The following is an 18,066-nucleotide window of genomic DNA, read 5'->3' as shown; positions in this document are numbered from 1 at the left end:
AACAATTTGGAATGTTCAACACATTAATGTTTCTTATAAAAATAAGAAGTGACACAGTCAGTCTCCACTCAACTCTTAGCCAAGAGTTTACATAGTATTTATTTTAGCCCTCTGTTTACAATGGACGTGCCGCTCTGTTCTGGGCCAGCTGCAGCTTAACTTGGTCTTTCTTTGCAGCACTTGACCACATGATTGGACAATAATCAGGATAAGACAAAACTAGAGCCTGCAGGACTTGCTTTTTGGAGTGTGGTGTCAGAAAAGCAGAGCATCTCTTTATTATGGACGGACCTCTCCCTATCTTTACAACCCTTGAATCTATATGTTTTGACCATGACCATTTACAATCCAAGGTAACACCAAGTAATTTAGTTTCCTCAGCATGTTCAACAGCCACATCATTCATGACCAGATTCAGCTGAGGTCTAGAGTATGATTTGTACCAAATACAATGCTCTTACTTTTAGAGATGTTCAGGACCAGTTTATTACTGGCCACCATTCTAAAACTTTCTGCAACTCCTTGTTAAGGGTTTCAGTGACTTCATTAGCTGTGGTTGCTGACACGTACACTACCGTTCAAAAGTTTGGGGTCACTTAGAAATGTCCTGGTTTGCAGTGGTTAAGGGCACTGCACTGCAGCGCCAGCTGTGCCACCAGAGACTCTGGGTTCGCGCCCAGGCTCTGTCGCAACCGGCCACGACCGGGAGGTCCGTGGGGCGACGCACAATTGGCCTAGCGTCGTCCGGGTTAGGGAGGGTTTGGCCGGTAGGGATATTCTTGTCTCATCGCGCACCAGCGACTCCTGTGGCGGGTCAGGCGCAGTGCACGCTAACCAAGGTTGCCAGGTGCACGGTGTTTCCTCCGGCACATTGGTGCGGCTGGCTTCCGGGTAGGATGCTTGCTGTGTTTAAAAGCAGTGCGGCTTGGTTGGGTCGTGTTTCGGAGGACACATGACTTTCGACCTTCGTCTCTCCCGAGCCCGTACGGGAGTTGTAGCGATGAGACAAGATAGTAGCTACTAACAATTGGATACCACGAAATTGGGGAGAAAAAGGGGGTAAAAAAAAAAAAGTATATATATATAAAAAAAGAAAAAGCACATTTTTTGTCCATTAAAATAACATCAAAATGATCAGAAATACATTGTTAATGTTGTAAATGACTATTGTAGCTGGATTTTTTATGGAATATCTAGATAGGCGTACAGAGGCCCATTATGAGCAACCATCACTTCTGTGTTCCAATGGCACGTTGTGTTAGCTAATCCAAGTTTATACATTTAAAAGGCTAATTGATCATTAGAAAACCCTTTTGCAATTATGTTAGCACAGCTGAAAACTGTTGTCCTGATTATAAAGAAGCAATAAAAATGGCCTTCTTTAGACTAGTTGAGTATCTGGAGCATCAGCATTTGTGGTTTCGATTACAGGCACAAAATGGCCTGAAACAAAGAACTTTCTTCTGAAACTCGTCAGTCTATTCTTGTTCTGAGAAATGAAGGCTATTCCATGCGAGAAATTGCCAAGAAACTGCACCGTTCTTAGTTTTTTAATGCATGAATAAGATGGCTCACTGTTCGTTGTTGGCATTTCCTACCTAAATTTGCCCACTTTGCCAATGAAGTAATCATTAATATTATTGGTAAAATCAAATGGTTTAGTGATGAATAAGCCATCTGATTCAATGAAAGATGAAGTTGAATTTGCCTGTCTGTTTTTTTCCGTAATTCTTTATATCATTGATCTGACTTCATAATACAATTTTTTCTTTTTTTTGTTGAGTTCAGTCAAATCATTTCTTAATTTGCAGTAAGTCAGATGTGCAGCCAGACGTATTAGCCACTCCTTTTGCACCATCTCTTTCAACCATACAGTTTTTCAATGCCTCATCAATCCATGGATGATATGTCCATGTAAGATCATTCTCCACCTGAAGAGGGCAGCCTTATTCAATCAATTATTGCATAAGTTCAACCAATGAAACCCATCACTCCAAATACAGAAGTTATCAGCATCCAAACACTTTCTGCATCTGTAACCACCTTTCTCTTCTTCTAACCCAACTCACCTGCGTGTTTCCACTTCCACATGCCAATAACAACAAGGATCCCAATCAGAATTAACACGACTGCCATTACCAGAACGACTGGAATGATGGAGGCGCTATCTGGGCCAGTATCAGGAACTGTCAATGAATACAAACACAATATTATCATTACATTAAATTGTAAAAAATAATGTATACATGACAGTATTACATTACTAATATTTATTGGAACAACTTTGTAATTTGTAACCTCTAACAGAGGTGAACCATAATGGTTGCTAAAAAGCACATCATCTGATGATACTGTATCTCAGAGCATCCCTTGGCTGCTAATCTTACCCCAACTGACATCCAGCTTGTTGTCCATACTGATGTGATTGGCAGTGCAGGTGTAGTTGGGTCTCTCTCTCAGCTCCTGGACAGTGATTGTCAGACTCTTTCTCAGCTGGTACGTCCAGTCTCCATTCGGTAGCAATTGCCCCCCTTTGAGCTCATGCTCTGCCACAGGTTGGCCGTCTCTCAGCAGGGTGAGGTTGATGTGGCGGGGGTAGAAACCAAAGGCCAGGCAGGTGATCTTGGCCCCTTCAGTATCTGTGCTTTCTTTTGAAATGAGTCTTACTCTAGGACGCACTGAGGAGGATATGTGTATCAATGGATCAACTGTAGATTTGCTTAGGTTGTATTCCTGATGCTTTTTACACATGTTATAATAATGGCATAACAATATTTGGTTCTATTGTTCATGCATTGGCATGACTATTTTTATAGTGCACAAAGCCTACCTTTTCTCATGACCAGTTTCTCTTCTTTCTTCAGGTAGTCCTTTAATGATTTAATGCAAATAGGGAGATAAACCTTGTCAAGACCCATTTGAATGTACTGTGTCCTTTGTTGATTAAACTCAAGTTCTGGCCACTTAGGATGGTAATTGTACTGCAGTTTGTTGAAGTTCAGAACACCTCCATCAATTCCATTGAACGCTTCCTTTATCATGAGTTGGCCTTGCTTTTCATTGTCCTCCAATTCACAACCAATAAGTCTCTGATGAACAAATATTCCTGTAATAATTTAAAAGCAAAGAACCAATACTTTAGGTAATAGTGACAAAAAAAGTTTTTAAAAACATGGGCTGTCCAGCTTATATTTGAAAATAGAAGAGAGCCGCACACTCTAGGAGCTCAGATGCAAAAATGTAATTACCAACGTTTCGACAGCCAAGCTGTCTTCATCAGGGTATAATCACAAACACTGCGGGTTCCCCCATGGATCCTAACTATGCTAATTTGTAAGTGGGTTACATGGAGAAACAGTCTATTTTCAATCCTCTCAAAAATGTTTTCTTGCCTAACATCATTATTTGGAAACGGTACATTGATGATATTTTTGTTCTATGGATCATCTGAGATTTACTATGCAATCTGATACACGTCAAATCAGTTTTCTTGATCTTCTGATCTTGTGTGAAGATAATGTTCTATACACTGATCTTTACAGGAAGCCTACTGATCATAACAGTTTGTTGAGGGCTAATAGTTGTCACCCACTTCACTTGAAAAATAGTTTGCCCTACAGCCAATTCTGTCGAATCAAAAGAATTTGCAAAAAACAATCCGATTTCGAAAGAAATATGGCTGAGACGCAAAGAAAGTTCAAGGAGAGGGGCTACAAGAATGATCAGATTAATATTGCCATTGCAAAAAGACGCATTCTTGCGTTCTAACTACCCGCTATTCAAAGTGCTCTGAACAAATTAAGGGAATTGTTCACAAACATTGGCACATCCTAAAATCCGATGATAGTCTCGGTAATGTGTTTTCGGACCTTCCCTTGGCCGTATTCTCGCGGGGCAGAAATCTCAGAGACCAATTGGTACACTGATTTACCACCCCAAGATATTCCTGAACAACGTCTATTTGCGCCCCTACTGGATGGAAATTACAAATGTAATGGCTGTGCTCAATGCAATGGCACTTATACATGTAGATCCTTCAAACACCCACAAACAGGGAAATCGATCCCAATCAAAGGTGTTATTACGTGCTCCACTAAGGCAGTTATTTATCTTATAACTTCTCCCTGTGGTAAAAATGATGTAGGTAAAACAAAGCGTGAATTAAAAGTACGTATCTCAGAGCATCGTAGCACCATTAGGTGTAAAAACTTTACTTATCCAGTTGCGGCCCACTTCTTGGAGGCAGGCCACTCGATTTCGTCTCTGCGTTATATTGGCGTCGAACATGTCATCCTCCCTAGGAGAGGGGGTGACCTTGATAATTTATTGTTAAAACGAGAGGCTGCCTGGAACTTTAATTGAAAGTTCTTTGCGCCCTTCGGTCTCAACGTAGACTTTGATCTGAAGCCATTCTTGTGATTATTGTGACTTTTCCATTGTAATTGTTTGTAAACTTGTGTAGTCAAATTAATCTAGGATCGTATATTAATATTTGATTATTAACTAATGATATTAGGCCACTCTTGGCCATGATTACAGACACCTGTGTCTTTTGACACTATATAAACGAGTCATCCCGCAGTGTTTGTGATTATACCCTGATGAAGACAGTTTGGCTGTCGAAACGTTGGTAATTACATTTTTGCATCTGAGCTCCTATAGTGTGCTCTTTTGTTTTCTACTCCGCTAGCCAGCACCTCGTCTTAATAGGTGTGCGTTTCTTTTGGTTCTAGATCGTTCGGTCCAGCTTATATAACATTAAGCAGAGAGCGGTATTGAGCCATTTATTAAATTTACAATCACTTTGGTAAGGGAATTATAGTATATATATATATATATATATACACACATACACACACATATCTGGATCTTGGTCATCCATGTAAACCGATATATTTCATTCTGACACCGTAGTTATCTAGATTTTAGATAATGGGGGTGGCTCATTTTACACTGACTTACCTAGTTAAAGGAAAAAAAGAAACTTACCCTGTTCTCCCCATATTTAAGGTCACAGTATATTTAGAGATATGCATTCTCTATTTTCATGTTACTTCCTCATTCTGTGGCCTATGTACAGCATGCATCTAATCTTTATCTAATATTATTTGTGTGCCCGTTTGTCCATTTATTGAACGCCACAATATTACTGTCCATTTAGGGGAACCGTTATGGCCCCGGCTTGTCAGAAACTGAAAAAAAAAATGATTACAGTTTGCTCACCTGTTGTGGAGTTAAAGCGGTGCTGTAAGAGGGACGACCGCTTCCTCATACTGAGGTACACGTCCCAAGACGCACCCTGAACTGTTTTTGAATACTCTTCATCTATGTTCTCATCGGTCCTAGAGATAAATCTCCAGGAATTGGAGTCATAGTATCCCACCTGAACATCATCCAGCATCCACAAAACACAGAATTCAGGAAGCTCTGTCTCTCCAAGTACGTGTGTTGCTAACCCCCACAGAGAGTGGGAAGATTTACCTGTGAGGTGATAGATCAATTAGTAATTCTCAGCAAGACTAAATTCCAGCAATCCACTTGTGAAAAATCAATAGACCTTACCTGCATTAACAATTGGAAGATATATGAGAAATAACGTGAAAAAATTCATTTCAAAGCACTTCAGTTTCCATACAGCTGGTGTAGACGACCATGAAGTTCCGCAACCCTGTAAACAGATTCCTTACTTTCATCGTCGTTTCCGGTCACTTGATTTACGTGCAGCTGTGCGGTTTGTTGCCAACTATTCTTTGCTACGTGCCAACTTTACGGTTTTTACTTTTTAATTACCGTTATATATATTTTTTTTCTTCGCTGTACTTTTTTTTTTTCATTCAACATGTTCACCCCGGACGCTTTATCTGGACATGGTTCTACACGACCTCCACCAGCCGAAGCTAGTAGTAACATTAACATTATGCCTCCTAATTGTAGTCGTTGTACTCATAATATACAGGAGAACGTATTTAGGTGTAAGAAAGGAGGTGTAGTCATTTAGGTGTAGGAAAGGATGAAACAGCGTCTGTGCTGTTAAGTACAGATAGTAGTATAAATCCCTTCACAGTCCCCGGAGCGGGACATTTTTCTCATGGCTTCTGGAAGGAAATACTGTAGGAATGCTCAACCGGTGTCGCTCATTCAGCCAGCAGAAACGTTCAACCGGTTCTCCCAATTAAACAACGAGTAGAGTCCGAGTCTCTCTGGTCTCTCCTCCACCATTAGCTCTGTCAAACTGAACACCCTAGTCATTGGCGACTCCATTACCCGTAGTGTTAGACTTTAAGATAATCATCCAGCGATCATACACTGTTTACCAGGGGGCAGAGCTACCGACGTAAAGGCTAATATGAAGGTGGTGCTGGCTAAAGCTAAAACTGGCGAGTATAGGGTTATTGTTATCCACGTCGGCTCCAACGATGTTAGGATGAAACAGTCAGAGGTCACCAAGTGCAACATAGATTCAACTTGTAAATCAGCTAGAAAGATGTGTCGGGATCGAGAAATTGTCTCTGGCTCCCTCCCAGTTAGGGGGAGTGATGAGCTAGCTCTACAGCAGTCTCACAAGTCAATCACTGGTTGAAAACTGTTTTCTGCCCCTCCCAAAATATAGCATTTGTAGATAATTGCCCCTCTTTCTGGGAATCAGTGATGCCAATTTAGCCATTTTGTTGCTAGATTTAGCAACTTTTCAGACTACCATTTTTTTCAAACAGCACCTAGCAACAAATTTAGCTACTTTTAAAAATTGATTTGGAACTTTTAGCAACTTTTGAAAAGTGACTCAAAGGCTAAAATGCACGCATTTCCCTCTAAATGACAAAAACGATTTTCTCTGTCACACTCAGTCACAGCACAAGTGCCTGGCTGCAAAAGTGCATTGTGAGTGACATTACCAGCAGGCGCTCAGCTCGTGCACAGCCAGCAGCAGTTTCAGCAAATCATTGTTGGCTGACTGCAGCAGAAATAGTACGGGTTTGACGAGCCCTCCTGTCTCAGCCTCCAGTATTTATGCTGCAGTAGTTTGTGTCCGGGGGCTAGGGTCAGTTTGTTATATCTGGAGTGCTTCTCCTGTCCTATCTGGTGTCCTGTGTGAATTTAAGTATGCTCTCTCTAATTCTCTCTTTCTCTCTCAGAGGACCTGAGCCCTAGGACCATGCCTCAGGACTACCTGGCATGACTCCTCCTTGCTGTCCCCAGTCCACCTGGCCGTGCTGCTGCTCCAGTTTCAACTGTTCTGCCTGTGATTATTATTATTGGACCATGCTGGTCATTTAGGAACATTTGAACATCTTGGCCATGTTCTGTTATAATCTCCACCCGGCACAGCCAGAAGAGGACTGGCCACCCCTCATAGCCTGGTTCCTCTCTAGGTTTCTTCCTAGGTTCTGGCCTTTCTAGGGAGCTTTTCCTAGCCACCGTGCTTCTACACCTGCATTGCTTGCTGTTTGGGGTTTTAGGCTGGGTTTCTGTACAGCACTTTGAGATATCAGCTGATGTACGAAGGGTTATATAAATACATTTTATTTGATTTTGATTTGAACATAGACAGGGCTCTAGCTCCACAATGAGATTGGGTGCAGGCCAGGCATCAGGCTGTTAGCCACCCTGCCAGCTTAGTGGAGTCAGCTCAGCTATCCCCATTGAGATGGTGGCTGTGCCTCGATCTAGGTTGGGCAAAATGTAACATGGCGGTGTTCGCCTTCGCAATCTCACTGGAATAAAGACCTCCTCCATTCCTGTCATTATTGAAAGCGATTGTGATATCTCACATCTCAAAATAAGGCTACTTAATGTTATTTCCAAGGCAGTTATAGTCAATTAACTAATCACTGATCATAATCTTGATGTGATTGGCCTGACTGAAACATGGCTTAAGCCTGATAAATTTACCGTGTTAAATGAGGCCTCTCCTGGTTACACTAGTGACCATATCCCCCGCACATCCCGCAAAGGCGGAGGTGTTGCTAACATTTATGATAGCAAATTTCAATATACAAAAAAAAGGCTGCGTTTTCGTCTGAGCTTCTAGTCATGAAATCTATGCAGCCTACTCTTATAGCTACCGTTTACAGGCCTCCTGGGCCGTATACAGAGTTCCACACTGAGTTCCTATCTGACCTTGTAGTAATGGCAGCTAATATTAAAATTTTTGGTGACTTTAATATTCACATGGAAAAGTACACAGACCCACTCCAAAAGGCTTTCGGAGCCATCATCGACTCAGTGGGTTTTGTCCAACAGGTCTCCGGACCTACTCACTGCCACAGTCATACTCTGGACCTAGTTTTTTCCAGTCCTCATAATCCTGGACTATTGGGTCATCGGGTTTATCGGGTTTTTAAACCTGCGTATTTCTCAACAGCTCAGTTGTCCCGAGTCTGTATAACACTGCCAGGACCTAGGATCAAGGGAGACACTCAAGTGTTTTAATATCTCTTGACACATTGAAAATAGTCTTGGCCTCTAAACCTTCAAGCTAGATACTCGACCCTATTTCAACTAAACTACGGAAAGAGCCGCTTCCTGTGCTTGGCTCTCCTATGTTGAACATAATAAATGGCTCTCTATCCACCGGATGTGTACCAAACTCACTAAAAGTGGCAGTAATAAAGCCTCTCTTGAAAAAGCCAAATCTTGACCCAGAAAATATAAAAAAACTATCGGCCTATATCGAATCTCCCATTCCTCAAAAAAATTGAAAAATCTGTTGCACAGCAACCTACTGCCTTCCTGAAGACAATGTATACGAAACGCTTCAGTCTGGTTTTAGACCCCATCATAGCACTGAGACTGCACTCGTGAAGGTGGTAAATTACATTTTAATGGCGTCAGACCAAGGCTCTGCATCTGTCCTCGTGCTCCTAGACCTTAGTGATGCTTTTGATACCATTTTTTGGAGAGAATGGAAACCCAAATTGGTCTACACGGACAAGTTCTGACCTGGTTTAGATCTTATCTGTCAGAAAGATATCAGTTTGTCTCTGTGGATGGTTTGTCCTCTGACAAATCAACTGTAAATGTTGATGTTTCTCAAGGTTCCGTTTTTGGACCACTATATATTTTACCTCTTGATGTTAACTTTCACTGCTATGCGGACGATACACAGCTGTACATTTCGATGAAACATGGCAAAGCCCCCAAATTGCCCTCCCTGGAAGCCTGTGTTTCAGACATAAGGAAATGGATGGCGGCTTATGTTTTACTTTTAAACTCGGGCAAAACAGAGATGCTAGTTCTAGGTCCCAAGAAACAAAGAGGTCTTCTGTTGGATCAGACAATTAATCTTGATGGTTGTACAGTCGTCTCAAATAAAACTGAAGGAACTTGGCTTTACTCTGGACCCTGATCTCTCTTTTGACCTAGCCACCGTGCTTCTACATCTGCATTGCTTTCTATTTGGGGTTTTAGGCTGGGTTTCTGTACAGCACTTTGTGCATCGGCTGATGTTAAAAGGGCTTTATAAATATATTTGATTGCTTTGTCTCGAAAAATACCGGCATGCTCGTTTTGCATCCCAGTGCGCCGGATAGGTGGAGATTTCACTTAAGAACCAATAGATGGTCTAAAATGTGCAAGCTCTGCCCACTCAGGGCGATGCAAAACTAACGCCCACCCTTCATCAGTCACTGGTTTGCCTTTCCCCTTCACATACAAGCTCTTACACGTTTGACACCCGACAAGCATGTGACATTTCAGCTTTTACACATTTATAGTATAAAGCAATAAAACAAAACATTTCTATAGAAATGTAGTTAGAGATGTTATTGACTATCCAGGTCTTCAGTAAACATTAACCACTCAAGTCTAATGGGACTTTCACTTTGGTAACTGTCTGAATATCAAATTGAATGTGTCAGTAGATGCAACACCAAGCCTGTCAGGTAACCGTGCATGCTAAGACGTGATCATGTTGGTTCATCATACTATCATCATTACCTTTTCTCTAAATGTGTGTGTAGTCACAAGACAATCAGAGCCTACAGTACTAAGAACAGTATGGAATTCTTCATGGCTGAATGATTGTCAAGTACATAGAAAAAAAGACCAGAGGAATCTGGTTAATAATTTCTTCATTTATTAGTTGTACAATTATGAAAAATAATAACCATAAAAAAGGACTGGAAGCCCAAAGGTCATTTACAATCTTTTTTCTTTGTTTCTGTAGTGATGTCCCTCTGAGTTCTTTCTCTCGGCCCGTTTTCAATCGTTGGGTATTGTTGGAAGCAGGGGTGAAACTTTGAACATTGTTATACTCAGAAGTATAGGAACATTAGGTACTAAAGAGACATGAGGGGAGCCATAATGAAGCTTGGGAGGGGCTGAGTGCAGGGAACACGATCACATGTGGCAGTACTGATAAGGGGAGAAACCGTTGAAGGCTCATGTCACTTTGCTCCCTGATTAGCAAGAATGATGCAATGTTTCGAGATAAGGAGACTCCACCCAAGGTTGGGTATGAATACTACCACTGGGGAAGCCATGTCTGTGTCTGAATTACAGCTGTAACAACCCTTTGGGAAGAATTAAACTTGGTTAAGCTTCTCTAGTGTCCGTGAGTTATTTACTCAAAATTAGAACCTAACAGTATCATGATATGTTGAACTTAATAAGACAGTCCTTTTTTTACAAATGTGGCAAAACAATTACATACGTATATACATAGATATCTATAAAAACAAAATCATTCAAGTATCAAAATACAGACTGCTAGAGATTAATTTACAATCCAATATCATTGTTATCATCATCATAGTCTTCATTAATATCATCAGAATAGTCCCATTGTACTACCCATGATCCTTATGTGCAAACGCGGAGACAGGACCAGGTTGATAGCTGCAGGTGCTCACATCAACCAGCTAAAGACAGCTGTATCATATAGAGTGAGTACCATATAGCTAGTCTATGTACCCACAGAGGCGCAACACTCCAGCTGAACACAGAGTACCCAAAACAGAAAACAGTCAACGTACCAGGAGAGATACCATATAGGGAGAAAACACTGTGTACCATATTGTACCTAAAATCTTACAGGACTGGTTTTCTGGATTGACTAGTTTAAAATAAATCAAATCGATTCAGGGGGGATAAAAGGCCATCACAGTACCTCCTAACAGGTCCTATAGTTTCCAGTAACTGAACAGTTTAAACATACAAAAGACACCCCCTGTTTTTAAAAGTTGCTGTAGTGTCAGTTGAACAGCCCTCCAAACTTCATCCATGTCAGATTATTCCTCCTGTACACTATTACATTAACTATCACAGTTCTGTATGTTATGAATGAGAAAATGAAGATAAAGCGATGCTTTGATGTAACTGACTCGGTGCTTGAATGGATGGACATGAGAAAGCCTGTGAGTGTACTGCTGAATCTCACATTGTAATTATTCTACCCAATCGTGCCCTAGTGAGCATAGCATACCGAGGACAACTTTAATGCATTCCTTTATCTAAATCTGTCTCCCATTTCCCAGTGAGATATCCAGGTAGATCTCTACTTCTTTTCTCAAAAATATATTTTTATGTTGATTACCACTGTCTGTACCTTAATAAAATTCCCTGTCAGAGTAAACATTAGCTTAGCGTAGCCCTCAGCGAAGACACATACACGTGTATGGGAAAGGCCCCTCTGAGGGATCGATCTAGAGAAGCATCCATCTTCAACTCTCATGGAATGGATACACAAGTCACAAAATGTCAGGGAAAAACAACAACTGGGAACAAGACACTCTCGAACCCCCGTAGATAAAATACACTGTCTGAACAGCATTCACTGGCCTGTCAAGGATAAACATGTTTACATTTGTAAAAAATAAAAACAGAAAAGGAGGGATGTTAAAGTCGAGTGCTTCACATTGAAAGAGATGCCTACCAAACAAACACCCACCTTTCAGTCTCTGGATAACTGACCAAGCTTTGACACGTTGAGTCCATTTTCCCGCGTAAGTAAGTGGATGAAGTGAGGATGTTGGTTGTTTGGGCCTACTGCTTGGGGGCTGACTTCCTGTCTGTGTGATACAGAACTACAGCGCTGACCCCTGGAGCTGAACACCTCAGTGGAGGTGAGAAGGAGTGGAGCATGAGGAGAGGTCCAGGGGTGTCAGGGAGGAGGTAGGGCCCTCCTGGTGTATGTAAGCATGTCTCCAGTGGTACTGGTAGGAAGGGTGCATGGACAGTGGCCTTTCTCCTGCTTCCAAAAATGCATCCTGCCACACAACACAACCCCATAGGTATGGGTCACCCCTGACCTCTCACTCTGGCTGGGTGTCCGGTCATGGTAGTCAGCTACATGGAAGGGAGACACACACCAACACAGCACTGGGGTTAAAATAATGTAAAAACATAACTGAGCCAACTGAAAACAAGATGGCGTAGATATCAAGATAACAGATTTTTCTAGATAATGATTAAATTCCGCTTCCATGTTAGCACTGAATATCGACTGAGGCAGGGTGAATAGTAAAACAAACAGACAGTCATTAATGACAACATGATGAACATAAAGGAGAAACTGTATGAGTAGTGAAAAAAGAAGGAAAATGAAAGTGAAAAAAGGAAAGTCTCCTATTTCCCCGGTTTACTTTCAACAGACATTGGGTTGATTGCATCTTGGCACTATTTGGAATATGGCGATGAGTTAGAAATTTAGATCGATGCAAAGAGTGATACGATTTCAAATGAGAACACTAAATGCACCATACCTAAAGTATAGCAACATTATGTAATGCTGTACTTTTAATCTGTATACATCAGCCTCTGTTTAACCACAGTGGATGGACTAGATGCCAACTAAACAGAATATGTGCCTTGACAAGGTTATGCCTTCATCTTTCAGTCCATTAAGACATGCTTGGATTAGGAAAGATGGATGGTACAGCAGTTTAATCTTTTGACGCATTTCACCTAACCACTCCTCTCCAGTGAGAGATTTGATGAGCTCTCCTCCTCATTAAGGTTAATATAACCGATCAGCCCTATATTGGCGGATCTACCGGCTAGGCTGGGTAATTAGACTGAAACCGTCACCCAAGTCTATTACTGGTGGCTAGAGCAGAATTCATGCATTTTGGCTCATTCTCTATTGAATAAACAGTCCATTTAAGTTCTCCTCATATCATCTTTGATGCACATATTTCCCCAGCATCCAAGCATTCACAAAGTTTTCATGACACTCCAAATAAGGATTGCACTAGATATCAAATTCTCAGACAAAGAGCAAGGCATGCTCAGATTGATTTCCCACACTGCTGTCTATAACAGTGAGGACATCTATGTAGGACACCATGATATGATTGAACCTCTGTGTCCTATCTATCCCCCATCAATGTTAACTCCAATAGCTACCAGTAGAGATCTCCTATCACAGTGCTGGACCCTAGCCTACTTTGGCAGCATAACACAGAGTGACAGTTTCCCAGACTCAGATTAAGTATGGGAAACCGACACAAAGAGCGATAATAAATCAGACAGGATACGCATCAACATGCCCTTCCCTCTGTTAACCCAAATGGGCCAATTCTAGGGGGGGGGGGGGGGGTTAGGGTTTAGTCCAGAGTTGTCTTCCATCCCCTTGAAGAGAAACAGGCAATGTTCCTACTAATGTGCATAGAACTACAACAATGGAACAGGGAGTCTCTCACAGATGAATCTTCTGGAAACAATGTTCATCCAGGTACGTGATCCTTCGCTGTAGAGAATCAGATATTTGTTTCTGAGCACTGGAGTCAGGAGTTTAAAGTTCAGGAAACAAGGAAGGGGAAAGTTCTTCAAGAGCGCCTCACAGTGGCCGTCGCCTGGTAGAGCAGTAAAAGCACCCAGAGGAGAAAGGAAAAAGGAAGGAGGGATAGATGGATAGAAAAATTAAGGATTGTCCAAAGAGAATTTGGGGGAGGGAAAGAGGAATGGTGAGGAGTGGGGAGGTAGGTAGGTAGAATGGAGATAGTAGCCACTGAACAAACTTAATCAGTGACTGGATTTGTGGATTACATTAGCTGTCCTACACACATCATAGCTAGGGGTACTGAATAAAAGCACCATACAGTAGAACAGTTTAAGCAGAACTAACAGTGTCAATGTGAGGGAAGTGGAAGGACAAGGTAGAGTATCATGCTTCACAGAGGCAAGGGGAACCAAATGCCTAGGAACATACTGTACGATGATCAAAGAGCAATGATTCAGGGCCCAGAGGAGTCAGCAGTTTAACACAGTGAAAAGGAGCAGGGATCAGGGTGTTAGTCCAGGAGGTTGTTCAGCTAGTCCCCACTAACAGATTTGTGGTCAGGGGGAGAGGCAGTGGCGAGGCAAGGACAGAAGAGGAGGGTCTCATAATGGTAGACTGAATAACAGACAGGGGGAGGAGATAAGTTGAGTCTTTCAGCAGACAGAGGAGAGGAGGTGGAGGCAGAGGATAGGTGGAGACAGAGGAGGGCAGGAGGGTTCTGGCCCTCCTGAGAAAGAGGCAGAGTCACAATGAAAGGCACACAGATGGAGGAGGAGGAGGAAAGGTACAGTAAGTCAGAAGGTCAAGCCCAGTGTCAAAGGGCGGGAGATGTGTCGGGTCCACTCAGAATATGGTGGTCTCGTACTTAGTGCTGATGGTCCTCTTGGAGTCTTTGGGGACAGGGTCCACCAGCCACGTGGTGCTGCCCTGGGACTGGGAGTCCACTTCCAGCTCCAACGGGTCCACCTGCTGGGGTAGGGGACACAGAAGGGTCTCAGATACAGGATTTGACACTTCTTAGGGTGAGAGTCAACAGACAAATAAATGTAATTAGTAGGCTGAATTACATGTTAGTCATTCTAAGATCACGGGGGGGTGAAATCCTGCACGGAGCCTGCTTGGCGCCCAAACAAAATCTATTTAGCTCCTCTCTAGCAATACCGCTACAACAGTGTATTGTGCCTGAACATGTTGTGCAAACAGAGAGATCATGACAGGAACTGATGACTCATTGAAGCACAGTAAAATGTACTAAGTGTGAGTAAGAAAACCTTAACAGAGGAACCAGTGAGGACCAAGATATACCACATCACATCAGCAAATCAAGTGTGATTCCCAACCTGGAATGTTCATACCACTAGGGGGCTCCCAAGGGCTTTACAACTATCAAGGGGTCCAGTAAAGAACAACACAGTAACCAACAGAGAGTTGATGGTGTCTCAACATGAAGTCATCTTTTTGAAAGAAAAAAAGTTGTGTGACTCCAGGTTGAGAACCCCATTGAGACAAAAACAGAGAAGAAATGAGGCGTGAAGAGGAGAGACAAAGGAGTAATGTGGATGGATTGAAGGGGAGGAGAGAAATGTGAGTTTTTGGTAAAGGATTGGTAATAGGGGGATCGATCAAGCCAAGGCAGTAACACATACAATTATGTAGAAAGGGTGGATGATCAAAGGATGAGGAAGGGGAGAAAGGAGGATGAGGAGAGAGGGAGAGAGCAGCACCTGGGCAACAGGGCTGGCAGAGTGGTGCAGTGGGAGGAAGGAGGGACGGTGGGTGGTGCAGGTGAGACAGTAACAGCATGAGCGACTGTCCAGCAGGAGAGGAGAGTCCTGGAAGAGACAGACAGGACAGACAGGAAGAGAGCGAGAGACAGACATTAACACAGGGGAAGTGAAAGGACAAGAGAGAGAAGAAATACGGGCTGTCCAGGGACGGTGGAACAACAGAATGGGGAGGACTGAAACAGAACAGGAAGAAGGGACAGATTCTCACAACACCCTGCTTAGTCCAGTAACTGGGGGACATGAGATTTCAGGTGTGTGTACCGATGGGAGGGATGGGACTGGTACCTGTCATTTGATACCTCCTGCAGAGAAAGGCATTACATAATGAAACCCCTCTGCTAATAGCGTCAGTATATAGCTATTAATCCCAAAGCACAGCTATGACGAAGGTGTGGTAGCTTGTTTTTAGGGGTGTTTGTCATTGTGTTGTTTTCATGCTATGTCAAAATAACACAATTTTCCTAAGGGAAAGGATTGTGTATGAACACACCTTCTGTTTGTTACATATAATAAATAGTCCAAGCAGGCCTGTGATCATCACATTATCATTCAGTGGCACAGGAGGCTGGTGAGAGCAGGACAGTTCATAATAGTGGCTGGGATGGAGTGAATTGAATGGTACATGTAACTGCCAAAATAAAGAAACACTTGAGTAAATTATAGATACAAAGTATAATGAAAGCAGGTGCTTCCACACAGGTGTGGTTCCTGAGTTAATTAAGCAATTAAAACATCCCATCATGCTTAGGGTCATGTATAAAAATGCCCAGTTGCCCATTATTTTGTCTACCACGGCTAGAAGAAGAGATCTCAGTGACTTTGAAAGAGGGGTTTCAAAGGAACATAAGGGGTTTTAAGGGGGTGTGTGTGTGTCTCAGTCACCAGATCAACCCAATTGAACACTTATGGGAGATTCTGGAGTGGCGCCTGAGACAGCGTTTTCCACCACCATCAACAAAACACCAAATGATGGAATTTCTCATGGAAGAAGTTGTGTGTAATCAATCCCTTGTAGAACCTTGTAGATTCTATGCCGAGGTGCATTGAAGCTGTTCTGGCTCGTGGTGCCCAACACCCTATTAAGACACTTTATGTTGGTGTTCCCTTTATTTTGGCAGTTACCTGTATCAAATGAATGGAACCCATGTGTTTGATACCATTCAATTTATTCCGTTCCAGCAATTACAATGAGCCCGTCCTCCCCAATTAAGGTACCACCAGCCGCACGTGTTCAGTGGCAATCCATTCCTTAACGTTTTAATGCTACTGGCAGATTTTCACAATGTATTCACAATGATGTAAGGAGCTGCAGCATTTTGATAAATCACTTGTTTGTTTCCTGTCCAAATCAGAAGAGAATTGTCTGTGTGCGCATGTGACAAACTCACCCCTGATTTCCTTACGCCACCCCGTGGTTTGGGAACGGGCCGGCTGGATTTGGTCTCGATGACCTCTGCCCCGGGTCCTGCTGGGATGCCCTGGTGCTGTTTGGTCCTCTGGGCCTGGAGAGCTAACTGATAGGCCACCTCAAATGCCTGTCCCAGCGTCAGGATGATTTCATAGGTCAGGTTCTACCAGAGGGGGAGGAGACAGAATCCTACTCAGTATTCGAGACAGAGACAGAGACAGAGACAGACAGACAGACAGACAGACAGACAGACAGACAGACAGACAGACAGACAGACAGACAGAGCTCCTGAATATGAACGCTGTTGCATCAATCAGATTGAAGTGGAGAAGTGAAGAGTAACTTCCAGGAGAGATGCTCTTAGTCAGACAATGGAATCTATGACTTAATTTGTTATGTTTATTTGTCTGCATCACTTTGTAAAAAGACCCAACTCAATGGCAGGCAGAGCTGTCAGGTAGAGAGGAAGTGTAGCGAGACAGCAAGCTGTTCCCTCTCTGTCCCCTGGCTACAAATACCTGCTACTGCAAACCAACTGGGGCTGGAGCTGCATCACATTAAAACACAGATTCTAATTAGTGGCTAGGACCAGGTGAAGGTGAACACACACTCAGGACCAGAGACTGAGACCAAAACATTGGGGGGGGGGGGGGGGGGGAGTCTGTGTGTGTGTTTATTTGTACACCCCAAAAGTCCTTGATTTGTTTTCCAAAGAGAAAGATTTGAATGGCTTCCTCTGACACATACAGCACCACTGGGCAGCTCAACCCACTCAAGTGAGACATAATTAAACACCAAACCCATCTTGTAAAGTTAAGTGACAAAACAACTCCACCCTAAGAAAAACAGAAACACCGCTTATTCCTGTGTGGTGAAATGTATTTCTGTTTATATCCTTTGATCTGATCTGGGATCTGTACTACTGTGTGGGCTGGTGATAAATGAGCCTGTGGAGTCCAGTAACAGCCTGGTCATTACTGTTTAAAATCTCTGATCACATCTCAGGGTTATTATACTCCCCCACCTCAGATAGTCATCAGCAGACATGTCAGAAAGGTGGAACCAGCCATAAACAAACACCCATTGACATGAATGGGGATGGTCATTCTATGAATTGTATTTCTATGTGACCAGACTCTAGTAGTCAGTCA

At 42.7% G+C, this 18,066-nt stretch overlaps 2 protein-coding genes across 10 annotated transcripts in view; both read right to left on the bottom strand.

The window, feature by feature from the left end:
* The window catches only part of LOC139367671 (zinc-alpha-2-glycoprotein-like), a 6,714-nt gene extending 791 nt beyond the window's left edge, over positions 1 to 5,923 (bottom strand). For both annotated transcript variants that reach the window (XM_071105952.1, XM_071105953.1), the window contains exons 1-5: positions 5,563 to 5,923; positions 5,224 to 5,481; positions 2,831 to 3,106; positions 2,388 to 2,678; positions 2,070 to 2,186 (exon numbers count right to left, since the gene is read on the bottom strand). In XM_071105952.1, coding sequence (XP_070962053.1) covers positions 2,070 to 2,186; positions 2,388 to 2,678; positions 2,831 to 3,106; positions 5,224 to 5,481; positions 5,563 to 5,611 — 991 coding nt within the window. In that variant the 5' untranslated portion in view covers positions 5,612 to 5,923. The remainder of the gene's footprint in view (positions 1 to 2,069; positions 2,187 to 2,387; positions 2,679 to 2,830; positions 3,107 to 5,223; positions 5,482 to 5,562) is intronic.
* A 4,135-nt stretch (positions 5,924 to 10,058) lies between these two features.
* Positions 10,059 to 18,066, bottom strand: part of LOC139368618 (ankyrin repeat and SAM domain-containing protein 1A-like) — a 113,093-nt gene continuing 105,085 nt past the window's right edge. For 4 of the 8 annotated variants that reach the window (XM_071107702.1, XM_071107701.1, XM_071107703.1 and 1 more), the window contains 3 exons: positions 16,896 to 17,078; positions 14,586 to 14,686; positions 10,059 to 12,285 (listed from right to left, as the gene is read on the bottom strand). In XM_071107702.1, coding sequence (XP_070963803.1) covers positions 12,282 to 12,285; positions 14,586 to 14,686; positions 16,896 to 17,078 — 288 coding nt within the window. In that variant the 3' untranslated portion in view covers positions 10,059 to 12,281. Of the gene's footprint in view, positions 12,286 to 14,491; positions 14,690 to 15,444; positions 15,553 to 16,895; positions 17,079 to 18,066 lie in introns of those variants that run through there. The other 4 variants (XM_071107704.1, XM_071107706.1, XM_071107700.1 and 1 more) reach the window with 3 other exon arrangements.

Source organism: Oncorhynchus clarkii, chromosome 16 (genome assembly GCF_045791955.1).
Source record: "Oncorhynchus clarkii lewisi isolate Uvic-CL-2024 chromosome 16, UVic_Ocla_1.0, whole genome shotgun sequence".
Lineage (NCBI taxonomy): Eukaryota > Metazoa > Chordata > Actinopteri > Salmoniformes > Salmonidae > Oncorhynchus > Oncorhynchus clarkii.
This window is presented reverse-complemented; position numbering and strand designations above follow the sequence as displayed.